This window comes from Abramis brama, assembly GCF_963993115.1.
Source record: "Abramis brama genome assembly, chromosome: 4".
Classification (NCBI taxonomy): domain Eukaryota; kingdom Metazoa; phylum Chordata; class Actinopteri; order Cypriniformes; family Leuciscidae; genus Abramis; species Abramis brama.
This window is the reverse complement of record NC_139966.1, coordinates 47,590,516-47,617,963: the sequence shown is the minus strand read 5'-3', so window position 1 is coordinate 47,617,963 and position 27,448 is coordinate 47,590,516. Positions and strand designations below refer to the sequence as shown.

Genomic DNA, 27,448 nt, shown 5'->3' with positions numbered 1-27,448 from the left:
CAGCGCTCTACGACTGATCTAATATGCATAAACAACCAAACACTGCGACATGCACAACTGCAAACATCCCTAAGACTTGAAGCCAAAGACATCCAGTTCTGGCTCAGATACAGATGTGTCCCGTTCTGAAGCCCTTTATAACGGATTGCCTTAATACCGCAGAGGTGGGTGAGTTGGCTGTTGAACATGCTGGATTCTCATTCAGACGTATGCAATATGAATTTCAATAAGGTTCCATTATGCAGCGCTGGCCATAGGTGAGACTGAATGAATGAATGAACGAGCAAGCAGTCATCCATCCCGTTCACCAGCAATGATGGGGTTGGAGTTATGGTAGTAAATTACACACAATTTTGCAGTCAAATACACCAGCTCAGCTTTTATAAGTGCCAATAATAACACATCAGGGGTTCAGTTCTGATAGATTAAGTTTCTGCAGTCAGAATGATGTATAAGGACACAGAAATAATGATATGTTTGACAAATGTGTCAATGAACTAATGAAAGTTCAGTTCCCCGTTGTGCTGGTGGTGAATGTGCTGTCACTTTATACACTTCATTTGCTGTCGAGTCATTGGGTGTGCTTTACCTGTGTCCATGTGCTGCTGCCAGGCTGTATGAGTTCATTTCACCCAGAGGACCAGAGGAAATGCCATTACGGTAAGTGGTGCCAATCAAAGGGTCTGCTCCCCTTTCCAAAAGCAGACTGACCAGCTCAAAGTTGCCTGTTAAAAGAAGACCATTTATATTACATTAACTTGGCTGATGCTTTTATCCAAAGCAACGCATTTAGACACCTACTAGTGAGGTCAGCAGAGGCACATTGCTGTTTACAACTAGTAGCATATCTCTCAAATGTGTTTCTTGTGACCGTATTAAAAGGTGGACGGTTTCTTATGACAACATACATAAAACACTATGCAAATATGCTATGTGTTGGTAAAGTGCAAAAATATTAAATAAATAAAGTGTGAAAAAATCTCAGTTATTTTAGTTCATCATAATCATTTCAATAATTAATTAATTAATTAAATTGTGAGTGTGAAAAAAATCTCAAGTACTGTATTTTAGTCCCCTCCTTTTATCATAAGACATTGAGTTAGACCAGTTTTGTGTTATTTATTTTCTTTGTTTAGTTTAATAAGGGGATGGATTAAGTCGCGGATTTTGTTTATTTTGGCCTGATTGGCTCCTCCATCTACAATTCCCTTATTCATATTATGCTACAGCATAAATTTAAAATAGAAAGTCCTTTATCTCTTATCTGTCATGGTTTGACCTTGAACAGGTCATAAAAAGGTACACATTTTACTAGCAGTTGAGCTTCAGGAAAAGTATTTATCAATCAGATTGTCTAGCAGGTCGTCCCCAGATTGATTTACTAATGTAAATTAGCAGGCTGTCCTGTGCACATCCACATGGACTAATGAGGAGAAAGCTTTTCTAAATTAGAAGGAAAACCCGATTGTTAACACTGGGGGTAATTGACCCAGCATACAGCAAATGGGGCATAATCAGTGAGGCCTGATGAGCTTTGGATCCGATGAGGCTCAAACAATCCCATCCGCAGCCATTTCTGAGGGGTCACAAGGGAACACAGGCATACGGTTAAACCTGTTTCTAGACATTTCGTCTCAGTCGGTTTGGCTTGTGTTCCTTCATTCCCCTCTTCTGCATGAGATGATACAATTTTTGTGAACCCCCATCCTTTTTTATCCTACAGAGGTGGTGCCCATTACCAGCTGACTCAAACTTGAATTACCCAAGTCTTCAAGAGTGTGTACGCTAAGTGGGGCAGACAGGTAATTTTCAGCATTATGCTGGAAAACACTTGGCAAATGTAAATGAATATCACTCAGGTCAATTCATATTCATAGGACTGCCACAGCCGGGATTATGAAATCTCATTTGGCACTGGTTTCAATACATCATTCCACCATGTGGACTTGTCACATTCACACTGTGGATGTTAAAGGGAAAAAAACCTGCTGTTGCTAAGGCTCATTAGCAAGTTTGCAAAGAGCTCCTGAGAGCGATGCAGCCCCATCAGTCTCTGAATAATACTATTATGGCTCTGGAACCAGTCTGGGGCACAAAAGTATAATGTCTTCAGTTTGTCAGATAACAGTCAGCAGAGACCATTTGGTTGAAATTAGAGGCACAAAAGGAACAGAATGACACCATTTAAAAAATGGGTCCTGGATGTAGTGTGAAAAATCATCTAAAACATATTTACTCTGTATGCTGTCAAAGATTTCACTCACATGGAGGCTCCATAATGTAAATGCCCTCAATGCTCTCAAAAATACCTCATCTACCCCTAAATTTTGCATATTACTACCTTAAATACTTGGAAGATATTCTATAAAAAAGTCAAAGTGTTTTGTTTTTTTGTCAATACAATAAAAGTCAGCTAAATCCAATGTCCCACTGACTTTCATTGTATAGACAAAAACAGTTTAAACATTATTTAAAATATCTACCTGTGTCACAGAAGAAAGTAAGTCATACAGCTTTGGAATGACATAAGAGGTCATAAGATGTCATAAATGATGACAAAATGAGGGTAAATTATCTCTTTAAGGTACTAATATTCTTCCTTTAGAGGTAGATAAGGTATAAAGTACTGTAACAGCTAAAGGTAATATATATATATATATATATACACACTCACCTAAAGGATTATTAGGAACACCACACTAATACTGTGTTTGACCCTCTTTCGCCTTCAGAACTGCCTTCATTCTACGTGGCATTGATTCAACAAGGTGCTGAAAGCATTCTTTAGAAATGTTGGCCCATATTGATAGGATAGCATCTTGCAGTTGATGGAGATTTGTGGGATGCACATCCAGGACACGAAGCTCCTGTTCCACCACATCCCAAAGATGCTCTATTGGGTTGAGATCTGGTGACTGTGGGGGCCATTTTAGTACAGTGAACTCATTGTCATGTTCAAGAAACCAATTTAAAATGATTCGAGCTTTGTGACATGGTGCATTATCCTGCTGGAAGTAGCCATCAGAGGATGGGTACATGGTGGTCATAAAGGGATGGACATGGTCAGAAACAATGCTCAGGTAGGCCGTTGCATTTAAACGATGCCCAATTGGCACTAAGGGGCCTAAAGTGTGCCAAGAAAACATCCCCCACACCATTACAACACCACCACCAGCACCACCAATGCATTGAAGCAACTGCCATGTGATTGGTTGATTAGATAATTGCATTAATGAGAAATTGAACAGGTGTTCCTAATAATCCTTTAGGTGAGTATATATATATATATATATATATATATATATATATATATATGACACTGCATGTCATAAAGATAATTTACTGTGGCCCTAAAAAGTATTTGGACACTTAAGCCACAGCATAATGTCACTGTATTAGATATCAAACCATAAATATCAAACCAAGTGGCATTTATTTTAAAGATAGAAAACTTAGCAAAATATTAAAACTAGGGCTGGGAATCGATTAAAAAAAATTAACTAATTAATTGCACAATTTGCTGTAATTAATTGCAATTAATTGCATTTCCCCCAAGCTTGTAATCATCAATATTTAAACTTAGAATCACCTAATTAAATTAAACAACACAGGAAAAAAAAAGGAACAGAAAATAGCCCTATATTAAAATAATATTAAACATCAATATATCAATATATTATTCTTTTTCAATAATCAATCAACATAATCAATTTAACAGATTATTATTATTATTATTTTTACTAATTATCAAAATAAAATATAGTACAAAGCTATTATTACCAGAGCATGTGATCAGAGCAGGTCATTTTACCATTGTTGCCCAGCATGACTATACCAACTCAGCAAACAGAAGTCTACAGAGAAATTTCACGTTATTTGAGTGGACTTTACTTTTCCAGTGCTCGGTACATGATTGAAGCGTTTGGGCCATTAACAACAGAGCCGCTGACACACACACACACACATACACACACATGGAACGGAGAGCGCGCCGCTGGGCCGTTAACGACAGAGCGCGCTGACACACACAGAACGGAGAGCGCGCCGCACACACGGAGCGGAAAAGCCCCGCTCATGAAAGCTGCGCGAGAATGAAACCTGATCGCCGAACACGGAGAGGCGGGACGGCATATTTTCGGCCTTCTCAATAGCAGCCACAACAGGAAATCATTAAAACGAGGCAAAAAAAAAAAAAAAGTGCTGTGTTAATTGCGTTATTTTTTTTAACGCGTTAAACATTTCAAATTAATTGCAAAGATTAACGTGTTAATTCCCCCAGCCCTAATTAAAACAAAAATGTAAAGGATAAAAAAGCTGATATATTGTTGGACTGTGTGAACTTGAGGGAAACTACTTCATACATCCAATAAATAAAACCTTGACATCAGTAATTGCCAGTAATTGCTTCATGTTTGCAGATGCCACTTGGTTTTATATTTTGCAATTTATATCATACATAAATTCATACTGTAAAAGTTTTTGTATGGCTTCTTGAGATACCTGCCGCAGATGCCAATTGAAGTGGCGTCTCAGTGTAATTCTCTGTGCCTTCTTGAACCGCTCCCTCCGCGTTAGCTCTGGCATCCAGTAGAAGCTGCTCAATAAGATGAGAAGAACAATCATTATAAAACAGATTTTAGAGGATTTAACTTTAATATCACCAAGATACCGGTAAATAAAAGTCCTATAATTGCATTCAATTAGTCTGCTCTTTTCATCACATAGGCCACCTGCAACTAATAAACATCTTTATGGTAATCTGGTCATAATTTATTTCACTCTTTTGGATGGACGATTTTTGGTCTGTTTGTCAAAGAAAATGGGAAATTATTTATACTGAATGAAATAAATAGGATTTCACTGATAATATCTCCTACTGTGGACGTGTGCTTCTGGGAGATTGAGAAATATCCCAGGAAATATCCCCTTTGTCTTTCCATTTTCCTGGAAGAGCTAAATAAGTATCTTGGTGGGACATCAGATTCAACACTTATAGAGTATTTACAGTGAAACTAAGACTTTTTTCCACTTTTGGGGGGAAAAGTAGATTGCACAGTCAATAAACTGGCCTCTATTTTCAAAGCATTCCTCTTTCTTCCTTGGCACATATGGCCTATTCCTACTACCAATCGACATCCTCATCCAAGCTCCTCTGAACTGGGGCAGCACCATCCAGCCCACATGAGTCTAACATCACATTTTTTTATTTGTGCCATTATTATTATGATGGCGGCATCATAATAATAATCAAGGAAAGTACAAAGGTGGAAGGCATCAAATCATTCACACCGCCACTACCTGCACGACAGGGACGTGTCCGTGTAACACGGCGAATGTGAGTGGAGTCCCCTGCCTGGTGTCAGGATAAACTGAGGGGTGCTTGTGTAGTGAGCTGGGCACCTGGGAATCATATAGGTGAAGTTCAGGGAGAGAAAAATTCAGCCATTATATACCAGAACACTGTGCTCCAATTGCGGAATTGCAGGAGTACGAGAAAGAAAAAAGGGGAAGGAAAGAGTGAATGAGTAAGCGGAAAGTTGGAAAGTTCTTCCGCCGTCTGGCTGTTTTGTTAATTCAAGCGAATAGAGGAAGAAAGAGCAAGTGCTTGTTTTGTTCTCCAAACCCCTTCTTCCATCCAGCCCACAATCTAGAGTTTACTTGCGTCTGCTTTCCTTTGGACAACCCCTATACGCCCTCTTCGCTTTACTCAAAATCCTGACCACGGTTTGAAGACGGTTAGGATCTAGTTCACGGTTTTCATAACGGTAACATAAAGACTGCAGGGAGAATAATTGGCAGCGAGTTCAAACGCTAGAAGTGTAAGTGAGCAGTGACTCACGTACAAAGCACCAAAAAAGAAGGCTTGTCTGGTTTTAATGCTTACAGCTGTACTGCATCCTGAACTGAGCCCTGTAGTCAATGGTAAATTATGCAGGCATCTGTTCTTGTCTAGGCAAACATGACCTTTTGGAACTGATTGTTCGGGTGGGATTAAGGTTAACAACTGTTTGTGCAAAATCGCCTAGGAACATTAGGGCATTAGGTAGGCAAATAACTGCACATCTGCCCACCTGCTAATACTCTTCTTGAGCTTGAAGCAATTTGTAAAACAAGTTAAGATCACTGTTTATGCATTTGGTGCTTTGTGCCCAAGTCAACTCCATTTAAAAATGTCCTTTAAGGGTCAAATGAAGACGACATGAGGTAAAAGAGCACAATATCACATCATGACATACATGTACACAGGACTGACTTTCATGAAAATGGTCAAGAACATAAGGTCACATTTCAGCCCAAAATAATTGACATTTTATCTAAAACGTCATGTATGTGAAATACTACTATGAAATAATCTACTTAAGATGCAAAGTATTTATTCATTATGGTACTATTTGTTATACTGTGTTTAATATATACTGATATTATTATTATAAGAAAATCACTAAATTACAATCATTTGAATCATCAAAAATAGTGAGACTTCTCATCTAGACATATTATGCTAATAACTGTCATAAAGGTAACGTCACAATGCAAAAAAAACCCAACATTTTGTGTGGTAAAATATGACCTGTACCCATTCTTCACCGGTTTCAGGACTATACATTGAAAGGCAAATACGTGAAACATGTTCCTTTTAATATCAATTAATGACCCTTATATTAGAATGGCATTGAGTCAATGCTGTTTTATGCAAGCTAGCCAATTGAATCAGTTTTAATCCACTTTTATAATCATGTTTCATGTTTTCAACCTGAATTCTTCACAATCAGTATATCTACTTTAGGCAATCATTGTATTTAAAAAAAAATAATAATAAAAAAAAAAATAATAATAATAATAATAATATATATATATATATATATATATAGTTAATAGTGTTAAAAATACATTTTGTGTCAAATGTATTTTACAAATTTGTCCATTTTGCTGGAAATCCTTAGCATATCTCATTTGCTTCTAATCTAAATAAATATCGACGAGATCAATGAGAACCTAAGTAGACACGACCACTTTTTAAGTACATGCAAACAGCATCGGGAAGAGGACAGAGAGAACAGTTGATTCATTTCATAGAGATAGGATAGTTAGTTTAATAGAGACAGAGGAAAACACTACATGACACTTCATAATTGTCCAACCAAAAAATACTGACCTCACTGTTAATGTCTGCCCCAGCGTCCAGCAGCATTTGCACCATGGCCTCGTCCCCACGGACGCACGCGTACATGAGAGGGGTCATGCCCTGAGCAACACATAAAAAACACTGAATACCTGCAGTAAACATGCCATAGTCCGAGCCCATCGCTGTACAGCCTACAGCACAAGTTACTGCGGCACTAGTTCAGGGTTATTTAGCAAAAAAGTCTCTGAAAACAACATTGTCTTAAGGGCTTAAAGTGTCCATTTAAATGAACTGAGTGGAACAGTAATCTTTATGGATGATGCTCAATTAAAGCACTTTAAACAGAAAACAATTCATTCTCACCATCAAATCTTGCACTGCTTTAGGGAAACACACACATATAAGCATCGGTGCATGAAGGCACATAAAGCCAAATAATATATATATACACACACACATACACACACACATATATATATATATATATATATATATATATATATATATATATATATATATATATATATATATATATATATATATATCGTTAGTTAATACATTACTGAAATTATTCTTAATATATTATATAAACTATACAGTACATATAATTAATACATTTGTTAGGTAATAATTTGTTAAGGTTAGTTAATAAAACAATACAACTGTTTATTGTTAGCTCAGGTCCACTAACTAATGTTAAAGATACGATTTTTGATTTTAATAATGTTTTCGTAAACATTGAACAAACAAAGATCAATACATTTCTTTAAAGGTATTTTTCATTGTTAGTTAACATTAACTAATGCAGTTACTAATTTTAACTAATGAAACCTTATTGTAAAGTGTTACCGAAAACTGTTTATGCATTTATATAATGGTGACAAATCTATCTAAATTTCTTTTTGGGTCTCTGTAAAAAAAGAGATATGGTCAAGTTTTTAGTGCACTCAATTTCACAGTGCTCTTTACACGGGTAAAGGGGTTTTAGGCATTCTGCTTGATGTTAACTGTAAACACTTTATTCCATTACTAACTCGAGAGTGTGCGTTCTACAAACAGTTTTCACCATGAAGATGATGATTCATTTGTCAGTTGAATCGTATTTTCCCTCAAGGCTTTTCTTGAAATAACAAGTCCCATATTTGCCAGCGTGATTTCAGAGCAACTCTTCCAAAGTAAGATGGAGCAACTCTCAATGATTCCCAGCTGGACTCGACAACAATTCTCGTTGTCATCACATCACATTTGCCTCCATGTCGCTTCAATTTTACATGTTAGTTTAATCCACTTTGTCAGCACCAGCATGTCGCCGTCATTCTTTGCATAAACTGGCTGCTGTTTTCAAGACAGACCGTGACAATAACACGCAATCATAAGATATACGGATGACACTATTTGATTCATAATACAGAGTGTCATGACTACTATCACGATAGATGCTTCCTACACAGATCAGTCAGATTAAAAGCGTTTTTCCTTATTTAAAGGTCATGTAACATCTTATTTATTTCCTTAGCCTCTAAATGTCTATGTGGGTCATCTTTCTTCACATAATATTATTAAAAAACCTACTAGGCCATTTTTCATCTACAATGACACATGCTGCAGAAATGTCATTGATTCTCAAATATGTAATGGTATGAGGCAGATGCTATACTGAGAAAACTATGGAAGGCAGATGTGGGGAAAGTCACATGAGCATTTACATTACGGAGTAATTACAGTGCAAGTTCTGATTAATACTCAAGGATGTGTGATTATTTAATGACGTAATTATTTTGTGGAGCTGCTCATAAATACACTCTGTTATTATGTTGTTGGTGTTGTAATTAATTGCATTCATAGTCACTGTAAAATGTGTTACAGTATAAACAAAAGGGTCTGTGCCAACAGAATTTAAAAGAAACTGTAGGATGGATAAGGAGAGCCAAATCCTGTAATCAAAATACATGCTCTTTATCTTAGTTTGCACAATTCAACAGTGCACATCATTTCAATTCATGATTATTTGTCAGCAAAATGCGTCATCCGACAAACTTTTGACAGCTTTGTCGACACCATTATGACTAAAAGTTTTCTAAGAAGTATTTCCTACTCAAGCAAGATGGTATTGACCAGCATTATATAGGCTACCTATTTAGCAAAAGGGGAGACAACATCCTTTTTTCTCTAGTCAGGTAGCACCAATTTTAGACAGCAAAGTTTTATTGAAAGGCCATTTTGCCAGCAGTGAAGAACCCTTTTAACTTGCTCCACTTTCAAAAAGACTTTCTTTTTAGTGTCACCAAGCCTCTTTTCAGTGTTAGTTCCGAATTTTTATTATTTTTTTTTCTGTATCAAATGCAATGACATTTAGAATGTATGTCACATTACTGAAGTAAAATGGGTTGCAAATGCCCTTTCAAATTGACTTGAATATTTTTTTCAGTGAATATCATTGCAATATAATGCCACTTTCAAGGTCATATTATCTCCTGTTAATTATATTATTATTAGATATAAAGGTGCAAATCTATAATCTAACATATACTATAGTCAGGCCTGAATAGTACATGAATGCCACAAAATGTGTGGTGTGTGTGTGAATATATCAGTGCCCACCTGTTCACTCATACTGTTAATGCCATCTGGCCCGAGCAGATTGACTGCTTGCTTGACCAGGTCAGTTCGTCCACAGTTGAGCATCCGGAAGCCCAGGTCCTGCAGGAATTTTGCTTCTGTGGATGCAGCGTCCAGTTTCCTTGTGGTACAGAAGCAGTCATCTGCTCTGTTGAATAAAAGGTAAGTGTTTATTTACTTTTTTTAATACACATACAACAGTTCTTTCATATTCTGCCACACTAATTAGATTCAGCCTAGCAGCTTGTAATTAGGTATGTTTTTATTATATATTCTTTCATAATTCTTATTTATTTTATATACATTTATAATATTTAATTCATTTATTATTTAAAATGTATGTAATGTATATATGTTTTAATTTATATATTACATTACATAATATATATATATATATATATACACACAGTATATACATAAAATTGCACATCTTTGATATATCTCTGATATATAATCTTTGATATATATATATATATATATATAATGTAAATAATATATAATACATATTGTATATATAATACATTATATATATTATTATATATATAAAAAATCTAATGATTATAAAAGATTTTATAATAATATATTTTAATTTCTTTCATATAACATCATTTTCTTTTCAAGAAACTGTTACTAGGCTCAGAAGAAAGACAACACACACACGCACGCATGCACGCACACGCACACACACACACACACACATACACACACACACACACTTTAAAAGATTGTTGCCAGGTTAACCAGCATCTGTTAAGGTGCTCCTCAAAATAACTATGTCCATGTAAACATAGCACTTCAGAGCCTGTCACTAGGAAACTAAATCCACACATGAATTTAACAATACTCTGTGCAATTCATACGATGCAGTATGAGTAGCCTACATTGTGTGTGTGTGTGTGTGTGTGTGCGTCTATGTGTTTGTGTGTCCTTCTGTGCTTTAATGAATGACTAACTGTTAATAAAGGCATTCTACATGCATAGCGTGAATGCCGACCGTGTGTTTGTGCATGTATGGAAGTGACGTTGCCTTCCAAACCTACTTCAGCTGCCGTGGCTCACAGTCCACCCCGGGTAACAGCAGTCGGGCTGCCTGACGCACATCATCACTGTCCACAGAGAAGCTTCGGCGGTGTTCTGTGTGCGCCACGGCCACCCGGATCCATTCCATCAGTGGAGGCAGGACCAGGAACGGCCTGCAGGGGCAGAACAGAAGACAGATATGTTTGATATAAGAAAAGCAGTTTACTGATTTCATAATTTATTTTGTCAACAAACTTCATTCCTAGTATTTAAGAACTAAACATTCAGATCAAAAGGTTTTTAAGATCATAAGAAACAAATTCAGTCCAGAGCGTCCAAACCTTTGACTGTCAGCAGCGTACGTTTGTTTCCTTTAAAGAAGTAATCATAAACTCTCTGGTGGGATTACAGTTTCTACTAATTACCAGCACTAAGCTTCATCTAATTAATGTGGCGGAATATGAAAGTCCTGTTACCAAACTGACAAGGTTTCAGTCAGAAAAAGATAATTTGAGACTCAAGCTGCTCATACTCTCATTCCAACAGACGAATTTGAATTAAAAAAATAGAATTAAAAGGCTGCAAATGTGCTTCCATTACACTTTCTCAATGTGCCAAACATCACTTTTACATATTCAAAACTATTCTTGACAGGGCAAAGTTTGAGGAACATAAGGAAGCTGACTCAACTGCAGTGAGTCATAATGATCATGACCATGAAATCCAATGAGCATATTCAGATTATTTTACTGCTGTTTAACTGAGTTTAGAGTCTTGTCAGGTTGTTGTGGATCAACATTAAATAATGGCGACAGCTATATAACATGACTATATGAGAAATGCACACAGTTTGTTGAAATGGGCTTAGTTTATGGCTTTCAAGTATGAAAAAACAATGACTTCACTGTTTTTGTCCGCCCACACAACATTATCTGTTCGTCTTTGTGTCAAAGTTGTTCCACACACCCCTCTGTGCCTAAAAAGCATGAAATGTGTGGGACAAAACATGTTATCATAGTTTCCAAATTAGAGAAAACATTTTCGAGTTGTTATTGCACGCACTTGGACGTAAATAAAAAGGAGGCATTTTGACCCTAGAAATATTGGGAACAAAAGCATCAAGCTTCACCATGAACCATCTATCTTCATATAATTGTGCTTCTTATGACCTGCATCTAACAGCTAGCTTTGCACAATCCTAACTCTTCCTCCCCGGACACCTACCCACCGCAAGAAAGCCTGCCAGGAATCCGAGTTTTGCCAAAAACAAACCGCAAACCCTTCTCTGTTTCTCTTCTGCCTGAATAATGTGCTTCTCCGCTCCCCTCCCTTTGAAGAAATGTTTGTAGGAAAAGGACGTGGTTCTCATTCCAGTCTGGAGTTTAAAAGTGAAGCCACATCTAGATGGAAAATAAGACTTTTTTTTCTTTTTTTGCACTTTAACCAGAGGAAGAGAGTTTTCTTATCAAAATCACTTCAGGGTCTCTTGAAAAATGTCAAAGTCTTCATACTTGGTACTTTAATATAAAGAGTAGTACAATAAAAAGATCACATCAAACATTTAAGAAAAAAAAATACAAATGAAATAAATATTTTTTATAAATATAAAAAAAAAAAAATCCCCATGAATCCCCCAGATATTTTTTTTGTCAAGAAGCTATTAGGACTATTATTTTGAGACTGCAGAAGTCATGAAAAGTTGGGGAAACCACCAGAAACATTTGCTGTGTTGAGCTATTTAAATGAGTTTTGTTTGATTTGTTCATTGCAAACCTCTGAAAATCTGTAGATTTTGCCAATAAACCTGATTTGCAATGGGGGTTGAATAAATTTGATTACAACTGTATTCACACACAAAAACAACATTTACTGAATATAATATTATATTCAAATATTACATTTATTATATTTAATATAAATATAATTATTACATAGAAATATAATTTATTATAAATATATTTACATTTTAGATTTATAAAATGTATTGTTAGATATAAGGTGTTATAAGATATTTTTTGTCAAGAAGCTATTATAATACCATATTTATATATAAACAAAACATTATTTACTATTAACTAAAATAATATAAAAATACCTCCACATAACCACCTAATCTTAACCTTACTTACTTTACAGTACAAATGACACTAGAGCTTTAGGCAAACGGAGAACGATTCCTTGTTTAAAATTTCAATTAACTGTCTTCAAGATCTAGGATAGACGTTTCCAGCAAGTATATTTCCAAGATCTTTCAGTGCATTTCATGTTGGAAATTATGCAGTACAGTATGTGGGACAAAACAGGGTGATAATTACAGTGTGTATGTGAGTGTTCGTGCCCTTGGTGTATTATTCTTCTACAGTAGGAATGTTGAAAGGTTGATGAAATGTCACTGAGCACATCAACAAAAGTCCACAGGACTGAAGCCTGCAATCTAAAGCCAGAGCCCTGAACACCTCCAGACGCTCCTTCGCTCTGATCTCTTGTTTTCTTTTTCCATCTCTATTCATTATTCTTGTCCTCACCTACCATCTATTCTATATTTTCTGTCATTCTCTTATCTTTCACTCTCTCTTTCTTCCTCCACTCTCTCATTCTTCTGTGAGAGGCCAAGAAAGAAATGAATAAAATAGAGCAGACCCTCTCTGGGGAAGCAGACAGCTTTCTGATTCTGTGGAGCATTGCATGGGCGTCCCACAGGGTCCTTAGAAGGGGGCTTTTCATCACATCTGAGTGATGTGGGGCGGCCTGGGAAGAGAAGTCCTGATGGATTTATCAAGATGCAGCGGATGCTGAACGTAACTCATCCATTATAACATAACAATCCATTAACGCTCTCCTCCAACAGGAGTCAAGCGTTCTACTGTATGTTCATTGTGCTAAATCAATGCATCTGGAAATTCAAGATGAAGTGTAAATCCCGTTCCCCTTGCCTTCCCTGAGCCCCGACTGTGTCAATAATCCTAAAAGTCATCTGGAAAAAAAACATGTACCACCATCATGTACCAGGTCACTCGATGCTGCATAACACTGCAGAGGTGTTTTATGCGGTTGCTTGGGTGTTTTGGGTGGCTGCAATATGATAATCTATACTATAATAATTATAATTAGCCAGTAATTATAGCAGTGATGCTTGCATTGGCAAACACCACAAATAAAATATTAGATTGGGATTTATGTATCTACATAAACTCTACATGACATCCTGTGCTGCCTTAATTAACTCCATTATTGTGACAAACATGGTGCTAATGCACAACATACTCTGTACCTCTCAGTATGCAGGGTAATCTTTGAGGGTTCAACATTAGGGTTTTCCCACTCCATCTGAGGACAGTGCATGAAGTAGCAGAGCGTGTAGAGGGCTTCCGGTTCCCAGTGCACGGTGCCGGTGCGGTTCTCGTGTACGGGCGTTCCATTGCTGGGGTTCTTGATGTGCAGAGGCTGAAGTTGATGCATGGCACGAGACACCAGGTCACCTACAGGGGGCGGTAAAGACATGCGGTTGAGTGTATGGGAATGTCCTTTTACAAAGACTTCCTTAAGATTGCGTTTGCATCAAATAAAGCTTTTACACTGTTTATGACAAAACTAGAGGCCTTGCACATCAGCACATGCACAAAAGACACAAACAGTGGCACATTTGACAGGAAGACATTCATTAAAGGAGGAAATGACAGCTACAGGATGACAACCTTTTCCCTTTCTCACCCAAATCTGGTGCAGGGGTTACAGGAGATTGGAAACTTGTCAAAATCTCACAATATTTATTAAACCTTAAACTGACAAAAGCTACAATTTAGACCGATTCCAACAAGAAAAGAAGATAGATTCTTGGATATCTAAACTCACTTCCAGACACATGTGACCAGAAGTGCCTGAAAAGGTGTGCAACTGTGTGCAAACGTTTTCACAAAGAAATCATGAATCATCAATAAGTCATAAAATAGACAAAAATTTAGAACACAACAAAAACAATACTCTTGGTAGACATAAAAAGGAATGTGTTAAGCTAATATGTTTATGTACAGTATGTGTATATATATATTGAATATAAGAAACAAAAAATAACATATAAACAATTTAATATAACTTAAATAATTGAATATACATACACACAAAACACATATATACAGTGAGGAAAATAAGTATTTGAACACCCTGCTATTTTGCAAGTTCTCCCACTTGGAAATCATGGAGGGGTCTGAAATTGTCATCGTAGGTGCATGTCCACTGTGAGAGACATAATCTAAAAAAAAGAAATCCAGAAATCACAATATATGATTTTTTAACTATTTATTTCTATGATACAGCTGCAAATAAGTATTTGAACACCTGTCTATCAGCTAGAATTCTGACCCTCAAAGACCTGTTAGTCTGCCTTTAAAATGTCCACCTCCACTCCATTTATTATCCTAAATTAGATGCACCTGTTTGAGGTTGTTAGCTGCATAAAGACACCTGTCCACCCCATACAATCAGTAAGAATCCAACTACTAACATGGCCAAGACCAAAGAGCTGTCCAAAGACACTAGAGACAAAATTGTACACCTCCACAAGGCTGGAAAGGGCTACGGGGAAATTGCCAAGCAGCTTGGTGAAAAAAGATCCACTGTTGGAGCAATCATTAGAAAATGGAAGAAGCTAAACATGACTGTCAATCTCCCTCGGACTGGGGCTCCATGCAAGATCTCACCTCGTGGGGTCTCAATGATCCTAAGAAAGGTGAGAAATCAGCCCAGAACTACACGGGAGGAGCTGGTCAATGACCTGAAAAGAGCTGGGACCACCGTTTCCAAGGTTACTGTTGGTAATACACTAAGACGTCATGGTTTGAAATCATGCATGGCACGGAAGGTTCCCCTGCTTAAACCAGCACATGTCAAGGCCCTTCTTAAGTTTGCCAATGACCATTTGGATGATCCAGAGGAGTCATGGGAGAAAGTCATGTGGTCAGATGAGACCAAAATATAACTTTTTTATCATAATTCCACTAAACGTGTTTGGAGGAAGAAGAATGATGAGTACCATCCCAAGAACACCATCCCTACTGTGAAGCATGGGGGTGGTAGCATCATGCTTTGGGGGTGTTTTTCTGCACATGGGACAGGGCGACTGCACTGTATTAAGGAGAGGATGACCGGGGCCATGTATTGCGAGATTTTGGGGAACAACCTCCTTTCCTCAGTTAGAGCATTGAAGATGGGTCGAGGCTGGGTCTTCCAACATGACAATGACCCCAAGCACACAGCCAGGATAACCAAGGAGTGGCTCTGTAAGAAGCATATCAAGGTTCTGGCGTGGCCTAGCCAGTCTCCAGACCTAAACCCAATAGAGAATCTTTGGAGGGAGCTCAAACTCCGTGTTTCTCAGCGACAGCCCAGAAACCTGACTGATCTAGAGAAGATCTGTGTGGAGGAGTGGGCCAAAATCCCTCCTGCAGTGTGTGCAAACCTGGTGAAAAACTACAGGAAACGTTTGACCTCTGTACCAAATATTAACATTGATTTTCTCAGGTGTTCAAATACTTATTTGCAGCTGTATCATACAAATAAATAGTTAAAAAATCACACATTGTGATTTCTGGATTTTTTTTTTTAGATTATGTCTCTCACAGTGGACATGCACCTACGATGACAATTTCAGACCCCTCCATGATTTCTAAGTGGGAGAACTTGCAAAATAGCAGGGTGTTCAAATACTTATTTTCCTCACTGTAAACATATATACATACAAAAAACATAAAAAATATAACAATTTATAAACAAAACACCTGTTATAAACACCTGTTATTTAAAAAAAAATGTTTGACCACATAAGAACACTTGTACAGAATTATTAGTCATTGGGACCTATTATTTATTCACATAAACACATAAATTATTAACTTTACTGATCAAATTATCTTGGATGAATCACTGAGCCTTCTTGGCAAAACCAAGGAAAATTTAATTGCTTCTTTAAGAACAACATCCACACACATTCACATACATAAACACAAACACCGCAATTACAGAGAAAGCGAACAAGAGGAAGCCTGCACACTGTTTTAAACCTTAAGTTGTTAACATGTGAGTGTGTGCTGCTTTCTTAATTTTATTGGATTATGGCAGCAGCTGGTGAAAATCACTCGCCATCACACAAACATTCCATTTCTCTCTCTGTCTCTTTTTCTCAAACAAACACACACACACACACCTCTCCTGCACACAGCTACACTGACTGTGCTACTCTATAATGGCCTAGCGAATTATCAAAAGGAAAGCCTTCTTACCAAGGCAAATCAACTCTTTCCAAGTACAGGCCTCATTAAAATTTTATAGAGGAGAGCTGGTTTAAAGAAGGCAATCAGGCACAGATTTTTAATAGTCCCTAAAAGCTTTTTTTGTGTGGAAGTTACAGTGAATATTTGAGAGCAGAGTTGGGCCTTATATAATCAATTACTTTTTTCCAAGTAATGAATTTTTTGCACAAAATAAATAAATAAATACATAAAATGAGTGTCATTTTTCATTTACATCCAAAAATAAATAAATAAATCTCATACTTCCAATGTACAAATACCCTGCAAGTCACACAAAACACTTCACCCTATATGGCAGGGTTCACCAATCTCGGTCCTGGAGGGCCGCTGTCCTGCAGAGTTTAGCTCCAACCCCAATTAAACACACCTGAACCAGCTAATCAAGGTCTCACTAGGCATACTAGAAACTTTCAAACAGGTGTGTTGGAGCTGGTTGGAGCTAAACTCTGCAGGACAGCGGCCCTCCAGGACCGAGATTGGTGAACCCTGCTATATGGTGAGAAAAAGTAACACAAATGTCACCATGATCTTTTTATGGAATATTGCATTTATTATAAATGATTTATCCATGTGCATCATTACATTCTTTTAAAAATTCATGTGCCCTCGTAATCTTTAATCAAAATAACTTCCCCTCCTGCTTGCAGCGGCTTCTCCTCTCCTCTCCTCTCCTCTCCTCTCCTCTCCTCTCCTCCTGATGGACAAGTCCCGTTCTACATTTTTTCTTGGTCGAGAAGCTGTTCCACTCGGATATACGTCGCAATAGGGAAGAAACTTGTCACAACTTGTTTCATGCAAACTTTAACAGATTACTGTCCATAAAAAAGTAACAATAGAACATAATTATTTTTATACTTTAACACTATTGTACTCTTAATAAGCTTCTGCTTCATCCCGCTCCTTTTCAAACGTATTGTAATTATTGTTATAATACTTTATAGATATTTGTTTTTTCTTTCGGTATGTTGCAAGATCCTTATTGTATTTTTATGTTTTATTTTATTTGTATCTTTTTTTGTTGTTCGAAATAAAACTAAAGAAAGAAAGAAAGTACACAATTTGAGAGTAAGATGCGATTGAATATAAAATCACTCTCTCAAGCCTTGTATGAAAAACTGCTAAAAACCATGATCAGAAGACTGGCATGTTCCACTGCTCATGAAAAGAAGCACACATTTCATCACCTGTCCAGATGGTCTGAAACATGTCTTTCAAGTTCTGCCAAGCACCATTCACTTGAAGCTTGTCTTCACTAGATTGTACCGGTGTGTGTGTGAGGCAGGAGTGAAGTGGCAGCTACTATGCAGTCGAGCCGCTGTTGTTATTCAGCACCGATCCGTGCAAAAGGGAACAACTCTCTCAGCAAGAATGACAAAGGATTTGATTCCAGTGTGACCACTGTACACCCTGGGAGTTAGTGTTAACATTGTACATTCTGCCTGAACCAGATTCTATTTTGGCTTCTGCTGCTTTAAGGTAAACTATCACTGACTTGGAGCTGCACAAGGAAGACGAGAAGCTCAAACATCAGCGGAAAAGCAGCCAGGGCAGAATTCAAATCTTTGTAATTCAAAGAGCACACCATATCTCTAGAAAAATACTGCATTATTGTGTTGTCCTATTTAAAAAACAACTAATTATGTTATATCGTTACGTTTCATGGAAAATAGCAAGTAACGTTGCTCAACAGGGGGTCTGCAGATTTTAGTTTGATCGCAAACTAATTTTTGTTGACTTTTTTCCCCCTTGCTCTCAGTGAGAGTTTGGCTCAGCTAAAGTGTGACCTGTGAATCACCTCTGGAGCTCATGAGTGTGTGAGAGGCTTCGGACCAGAGGAATGTAAAAGACCTCTGCATACCACTCATTCTCACCGCTTCTGAGCTTTACAGCCGCTGACCTTTCTGCAGAAAACAACATATGGTGTCAGCACAAAATATGACCGTTCTGTCAAAATACTAAGAAACAGTTGGCCAATGGCTCTGGACCATGGAGAGACTTACATCATGATTAAATCTAATCAACAAAGCTGCACTATATCCAACATAATGGAGAGGAAAAATTTTTAGAAAAAGGATTTTCTATTAATTTTCTCTGTTGTATATATCGAGTCTATATAATTTAGAATCAGTGTAATTATGGTTATCAAAAACTAAAATGAAACCTAAGTAAAAACACTTTTGTTATCTGAAATAAAAAAAAACGAATTCATTTGTAAATACATTTAATGACTACAAATCTATCTAAAATAAAGTAAAAAATTATTTTAGCTTTTGATTAAGAATATCATGCAGTTAATGCACTGTGAACTAACATGGCCGCGAAAGGTTAAAAAATGCTGTACAAATATATTTCTTCTTGTTAGTTAATGGATTAACGTTAAAACTTCTTTCAAAGTTAAAAACGAATAATGAATACATTTTAAAAATGAAAGTTATTCAATAAAAATATTTAAATGATATCACTGAACTGCAGCACAAGAATGCTAAAACTGAAATAAAAACTGAAACTATAAAAACTAATACTAACAGTCAACAGAGTGAAAACTAAACTAAATGAAAATGACAAACTGAAAATAAAACTACAGCTAAAACCAAAAAAAGAAGTAGAAGAAAAAAGAAAAGAAAAAGCAACAGGAAAACAGGGTTCACAACCTTTCTAAATATGTTCACTGTGGTCCATTACTGAGATTTACATAGATTTATATATAATCTATATAAAATCGCATCTTAGTAAGATACAAGTCATCATTTGAACCGCTTTATATATTTATTTTTTATTTTTTCATTTGTATCATAGATATTTAAGTTGAAACCCAACACTTGCATTTACATAAAAGTGTAATGCGGCAATTTCTCTCTCTCTCTCTCAAAAAAAAAAAATCCTGTCGTCTCCAGCGCGCAATGAATTCTGGGGTAAGCTAGGCCGCGAAGGATCCATCTGTTGTATCCTTCATTGCCCGTTCTACATTTAGGCAGCATTCGAAGGAACCTTCGAATTGGGACAGCCTTCGTCGCGCTGCTTGGACACAATCTGCCTTCGAAGGATGCAGCCTTTGAATTCGGGTGCAGCTAATGTCTTCAGAAAATTTTAAAATCTACTTTACGCTATAATAATCGACACACAGCAGGCTCCAAAACACATGCTGATAGATGGCATAGTTGGCACACATATCCAGGCATGTCAGACAAGTTCCAGGAGAATGAGGTACATTCTCTTTACCAGGATCCAACAGAGGCTCCCGTTTTTTCAACCCAAGCCTTTTGGGTGTGATTCAGCTTTGAAATTGCCCCAATTATAGATCCACAAATTCCCCTTTACTTCCACCTTCTCTTGCTACAGAGAAACAGGCAGCCCAAATGATAGATCCTCTACATGGCCTTCTCTAGTCGAATAGCTCTTTGGCGGCTGGTGTATCTTGGAGGGTGTTAAAAGAGGGGAGAGAGCGGAGGCATGCTCACGTCTTTATACTTTGCAGTAATTATTCTCCGGTCGTTCGCAAAAGACCTCTCAGGCACACCTGCATTAATCATGAAGAATGACTCGGAGGAACTCCCTCTCTCTTCTCCCTTCAGCAGATGCTGAAGTAGGAGGTGTAATTATGAGGAACGGATCACGCCCCCGTCAAATATGATGCCGCAGAGATGCCCTGCGAGCCCATCCACTCAGCCAAGTGCGATATTGAGCTATAATACTCCACTTTTGTATTTCTTGCTGTATAGTTTTGCATAATATTGAAAAATGGATTCTTTGAAGGTAAGCGAGTGCAAAATGAACACTGAAGATCTACTTTCAGTCCCCAATGCAAATTACTTAAGGGAGAAGACAATTCACCAGCCCTCTTACTTTTCAACTACCATGTTTAACGATCCAATCAATTTCTGACAGAAGTCCCGGCTTATATTATTGAACATCCTGTTTTAATATTGAAATATGTCACATTTCAGAAGTAAAGTGGGTTTAGTAAACACATTACCATTCAATATGAACAGGAAACCATCAGTGAAAGTGACCTTCAATGATTTGAATCTCAAGTAGGATGGAATCTAATAATGATGAAGCACAAACTGAAGCTTCAAAGAGACGCCAAAGGACAAAGCCAAAGCTGAACGACTGAGTGTGTCCCCTTCTCCTTTCCTGCCCTTTCAGTGTCAAAGAAGCACGGCCCCTTTGAAGTTTATTTCATGAGTGTTCACTGATGGCATTTACAGAGTCAGACAATCTCCTCAGCCTTATTGAGACACCTTCCAGACAACTCGCCAGGGCCTTATGACAAATACATAGCCTATTTTTAAATAATTAAAATAAATCCCTGATTATTGATTATTCATGTCTTATGCTGGCTGCACACTTTATGGTTTCTAATAGTCCTTTACGACTGTTGCTTGTCAGACTGTACGAACATGATCCCTGCTGTCAGCCATGTCACACTGTAGGATCTCAATTGTCATTCATGTTCTACTGTACGGCAGTCAAAACGCGTTAAAACGGACACGTGCAAGAAGACTCGTCCAGAGTGTTGGTTAGTTGTTGTCTCACTAATTGCGTCATCAGGTTCTGTGTGTTTTTTTGATCCACAGAATAAAGAATGTCATACGGGTTTGAAATGCTAATTTTTGAGTTAGCCTAACTTTAACTGGAACAATTATATGGGAAGCAACACTTTTTTTTTTTTATGCAAATTTCTCTACTTTTTTTAGTCTATTTTGTTTTTGTTTATTGGTAAAAATTGGTCTCTCATCATTAGTGATTCTGATTTTGTTTCAAGGTCAAAGTAAACAATGGTCTATCCATCAGCGAGGCAATCTGAAAGAGATCAAGGCTGGTGAATCACTGTTATGCCTGACTAGTCAGCAAATGTGTCACTGAAATAGGTGCCTTCATTTAAAAGCCAAATGCACACAAACAAAATTATGCAGTGTGTTTATGTATGCATATGCTTTCTGGAGACTGCCATACTGAATCCTCCAGAGAATGATGATTGCCTCATCCACCTTATGTGGCAGTGTGGACCGGAATTATAAAAGCAAACTATCACTGCGGGCCATGATTCATCTAGCTGAGGACTTGTCGCCATTAACAAAGGCGACTCACAACATCCATCACCCAGAGGCCAGAAGCACAGAGTGTCTCATCTATGGGTACATTTACAACATGACATCCATAACAAATAACCACCCTTGAGACCATAACTACACACTCTTAGTGCAGTTACTGTATACTAATGACAGTTATAAATCAGTTCTAGTCTTGTAATTTAATTAAATTTAATTTAACAAACTGTTTGTGTCATTCCGTCTGTGCACATTTACACTAGAATCAGGAGTGTGGTTTTGCTTTTACACAACAATTCAATAAAGTTACTATTGAGTAACTTACAGTTTAGACATAATATTAGTTACTTTATGTAGTTTTGCTCCACCAAAAAAAAAAAAGTTCCGTACAAAGTCACAACAGAACTGTTGCGCGTTGTTGAATAATTGTTTAGGTGATTGATTCAATTACTTATTTGTGAAGACAGTCACTTGTTTCATTCCTGAATGAATCAGAGTTTTCTAACTAATTGTCTCAGTGACAATAACTCGGCCATTTATGCTGTTCCTGAATGAATCAATATATTAGTTACTTTATGTAGTTTTGCTCCACCAACAAAAAGTTTTCAGAACAAAGTCACAACAGAACTGTTGCGCGTGGTTGAAGAATTGTTTAGGTGGCTGATTCAATGACTTATTCGTGAAGACAGTCACTTGTTTCATTCCTGAATGAATGAATATAAATGAACGCAGACTCACTGCAATCATTCACTTAATAATTTATTAAGTGAATGATTGCTTGGCTTATTAAGTGAAAGATTCAATGACTCATTCATCACTTGTTTCTCAATGACTCATTCATAAAGATTACCACTTGTTAGTTTCTTAATGAATCCGCGTTTTTTTTTTGACAAATTGATTAGGTGAATGATTCAATGACTCATTCATAAAGACGTGAATGGCTTATTAAATGAATGATTCAATTACGCTTCTCAATGAATTAGCATTTTTAACAAATATGATAAGTACGATTCATTATTTATTCATAAAGATGGGCACTTGTTCCATTCCTTATTGAATGAACACATTTCAAAAGTTTGTTGTGTGAATAAATTATTGACTCACTAATGACAGTCATCTACTACCAACTGGCAAATCGATTTAACTTGCAAAAAGAGTCACTGAAAACTATTGCTCAGATGCACATACTGACAATCTGCCTGGAAGGCACAAATACAGAAAAGTAGAGTGACACAAACAGTAAAAAGTCCCAGCGCAGTTGGACTGTATATTAAATTCGTGGATCGGAACAAACTGTTGTATAATATTTAATTATTTACATTAAATCACATAATCCCAGGCATGCAAAATACAGTAACCACAAAGTGTAACATGGATTCAAGTAATTTTTTGTTTAACCTAAATCCTAAATCAACCCTAAGCCCTGATTCCATCTGCCAGGGGTGTTGCTTTCTAAGCTGTTCTCATGTTTTATGCAGATATGATGGTACATTTCCCACAGGGAAACCTTTGCAGTGGTTTCAGAGAAGCCAGAGCAGGATTAGTGAGTGGCAGCCTGGCTTACCTTTACACCCCAAAATCACATTTTATGATGAAATGTGTAGAGATGTTGGATATTAAAGCAACTCATCTCATAAAATGGATCTTCGAGGGATAATGGAAGATGTGTATTCATCAACACTGCTGTGTGCTGAGAGACAAGACTAAAGTATTAATATGTCTGGTCTGAAGAGGATGCTCATTAGCAAAGTTTATACAACAAACCTCCACGAGACGCTCAGAGGAGCTCTTCATTTACACACTGTTAAATGCTAAAAAGCGTCTGCTAAATGAATACGTTAATGTCTTCTTTTGTATTCCACAGCAGAAATGAAGTCATATGAGTTCGAAAAAAATACTATGGTGAGTAAATTATTTTTGAGTGCACTATTCTTTTAAGTATATTAAGTACAGTAAAAGTTAAACCACACACATAATGTAATTGCTGTATTGAAAACTATTGCTATCGTATTGACAACAACTTCCCCTTGGATCTCAGGCAAGTTTTGGATTTCTGCATAAAAGATTGTCTCCACAAACGTGACAAATGGAGGTGTCTCAGTATTAACTACCAAAGTGAAAGCAGCAGGAAATAGTGCTGGAGCCTTTATAATTACTCCCTCTCAGTATAATTACCGGGTTTTCCTTTGACCGTGAAATAAAGGCACCTTGCTATGCAATCTGCTGCACAGCTCATGGGATATTTTTCCATTGAGACAGCACAAGACTTTTTGCCTCCATTAAATCTTGAAGGCGCTCACCTCATTTTCTAGAAAGAAGCACAGCTCAAGTGCACATTTATAATATCGATATTCAGACATATGCTAAATGCATATGTGACCCTGGATCACAAAACCAGTCTTATGTTGCACGGGTATATTTGTGGCAATAGCCAACAAAACATTGTATGGGTCAAAATTATAGATTTTTCTTTTATGCCAAAAATCATTAGGATATTAAGTAAAGATCATATTCCATGAAGATATTTGTAAATTTCCCACCTTAAATATATAAAACATTTATTTTTGTGAATGGATGCAGCACTATCGCCGATAGAAATGGACAACTTTAAAGGCGATTTTTCTCAATGCTTCGATTTTTTTGCACCCTCAGATTCCAGATTTTCAAATAGTTGTATCTCGGCCAAATATTGTCCTATCCAAACAAACCACACATCAATGGAAAGATTATGTATTCAGCTTTCAGATGATGTATAAATCTCAATTTAAAAAAAAATTACCCATAAGACTGGTTTTGTGGTCCAGGGTCACATATTTAATACTGTACTGCATGTTGTCATCAAAATGTATGCATAAAACTCAAGCATGTGATTTCCCTGCTGACACATGCTGATCCAGCGACAAGCTTGCCTGTCCACACTGGACACCAAACTGCTGTGCGAAGAAACTTTTTAAATATCTTCTGCTCGGCTGTGACTGCTTATGGACCAGTGTAGAAAAATGATCAACAAAATATGTCTGATTAGGATAGAAACTCGCTTTAACAAGTCACACCTGGTTAGGACAAGTGTTAGCATTGGAATTTTATTTGTAGTATGTGTTCCAAAAGTGTTAAGTAACCTAACACTTATTCATTTCACTATTACAGGCAATCATTCTAAATTAGCAGCAGTTTTATGTAAGCGAAGTTAATTACGCTACAATCAAATACAATTATGTGCCATATTGGCGGAGTTTGAGTTATCTTGTACAACATGAGGGTTGTCAAACTTTAACTATTAGGAGGTTTACATTTAGCTCGATGGAATTATGCGCTTGAATCATTTGCATGTCATCACAAGCAATGCTCTATATAAGGTGCAGGCTAAAAAGGTGAATTAATTAGAATAAATTATTCAAGCCATTGTTAAAGTACAATGCCCTTTTAAGTGTGGTTATTGAAAGGTGATTGCTGCACATTGTCAGCAGTGGGCAACCTGCAGAAAGAGTGGCAGGTCAGGAGTTGCTGCAGTTTGTGCAGATGAAAATGACTCGCTTGCCCTTGTCTGTCTGGGGTGCATTTCCCAAAAGCATCGTTAGCCAACTATGGTCGCAAGTTCCGTCGTTATCAGCATAGTTTAACGAGTTGGTGTTTCCCGAAACCATCGTTCCAACGAACATTCGCAAACAGCATCGCAAACGACAGCTTTTGACCTGTGGTTAGAAGCATAGTTTCTTGTTTGCATGACATGTGGACTTAATAAATCCTTGTCTTAAACAAAATAAGCAATTCATTACAATCTCCATCTTTTATTTAGAATACATACAAATGTCATTTACGTCTTTTAGTTTGTCAAGAGATTTAAAGCACCATTTTTGAAGAGTGCGCATGTGCGAATGTGCTCTACCATGTGAGAATGAGCCTATGATTGAATCTGGAAATAAAGCAAAATAACCGAGAAAATATAGAAATAGTCCTCAGATGCCATGTTCGTAATTTAGAGCAAAACACCTAGCATTAATTCGATCTCAAACAGATTCATTAAAGAAAGTTATTACTCCACCACCTGCATGACATCATTAACCAACATGGTTGAACAACCAATTTGCGACAATACGGTTTCGGGAAACAGTCGTGACTGGCTAGTTGATTTCTTCAACGATGCATCGTACTATGGTAGTGAACCAGCGAGTTACGTCGTTGTACGGGAAACGCACCCCTGGTCAGCATCAGAGTTGAAAAGAGAGGGTTGTCTTAGAACATAAAGTTTTACTAGTACAGTTTTGGAATGCAATAATAAATCTTCTACCAATCAGCTGTAAAATGATCCTTACATTTCTTGGCGGATATGTGCCATTTGAAAGAGTTCAAACTGCCATTGGCAGATGTAGCCTATAAACTATAAAACAGTCTCTTAAAATAACTGAGAGCAAAAAGGCTTTCATTAGGGCCCGAGCACCGATGGTGAGAGGACCCTATTGTTTTTGCTCCGTTTATTAGGGCCCGAGCACCGATGGTGAGAGGACCCTATTGTTTTTGCTCCGTTTCTTCTTCTTCTTCTTCTTCTTCTCCAAAGTGAATCGCTTTTTAGAGGGCCTTAACATGCTCGAAAACTCATGAAACTTTGCACACGCTTCAGAAGTGGTGAAAATTTACGTGTAATATGGTTTTCAAAATTGGGGGGGGCAAATTCGGTAAATTATTGCCCCCACATTTTGCCCCGGCTCAAGGTTTCACGTACAGGTATGAAATTTGGTACATACATGTAATGACCCAATACCTACAAGAAAGTCTCTTGGAGCATAGCCCTAAACACAATAGGAAGTCAGCTATTTTGAACTTCCTCCTAGATTTTGTGCATTTTTCATAATTTCCTGATGTTGTACTTTAACGAACTCCTCCTACAGTTTTGATCTGATCCTCTTCAAATTTGGTGAGTGTAATCTTAAGACCTTTGCGACGTTAAATTGCGAAGATCTTGAGTTTTCGTCGAAGGGTGTGCCCTCGGCGGCAATTTCGGCCTTTTGGTGATTTATGCATGATCAGATAAGTTCAATATTAATGTTGCTTGCAGTTCCGATGTTGCTAGGCAACCACAGACAGCCTGCAGTAACTTAGGCATACAATTTCCAATCTGCCCCAAACTTCACCTGTTTGATAAGAGGCCTGTCCTGAACACATGACCATGCTCATTATGGTTATAGCAATAGCGCCAACTGCTGGTAGCAGGAAGTGTGGCAAATACAAAACGTGCTCGAAAAATCATGAAACTTTGCACACGCTTCAGAAGTGGTGAAAATTTACGTGTGATGTGGTTTTCAAAATTGGGTGGGGCAAAATGGCTTAAT

At 37.2% G+C, this 27,448-nt stretch overlaps 1 protein-coding gene across 2 annotated transcripts in view; it reads right to left on the bottom strand.

Annotated features, from left to right (window-relative positions):
• btbd11a (BTB (POZ) domain containing 11a) overlaps positions 1-27,448 on the bottom strand; it is a 118,387-nt gene that overhangs the window by 9,344 nt on the left and 81,595 nt on the right. Inside the window, exons 3-9 of one of the 2 annotated variants that reach the window (XM_084111053.1) lie at positions 14,037-14,244; positions 10,786-10,938; positions 9,728-9,893; positions 7,157-7,246; positions 5,299-5,400; positions 4,501-4,594; positions 590-725 (exon numbers count right to left, since the gene is read on the bottom strand). In XM_084111053.1, the coding sequence (XP_083967179.1) occupies positions 590-725; positions 4,501-4,594; positions 5,299-5,400; positions 7,157-7,246; positions 9,728-9,893; positions 10,786-10,938; positions 14,037-14,244 (949 nt within the window). The remainder of the gene's footprint in view (positions 1-589; positions 726-4,500; positions 4,595-5,298; positions 5,401-7,156; positions 7,247-9,727; positions 9,894-10,785; positions 10,939-14,036; positions 14,245-27,448) is intronic. The other variant, XM_084111054.1, reaches the window with a different exon arrangement.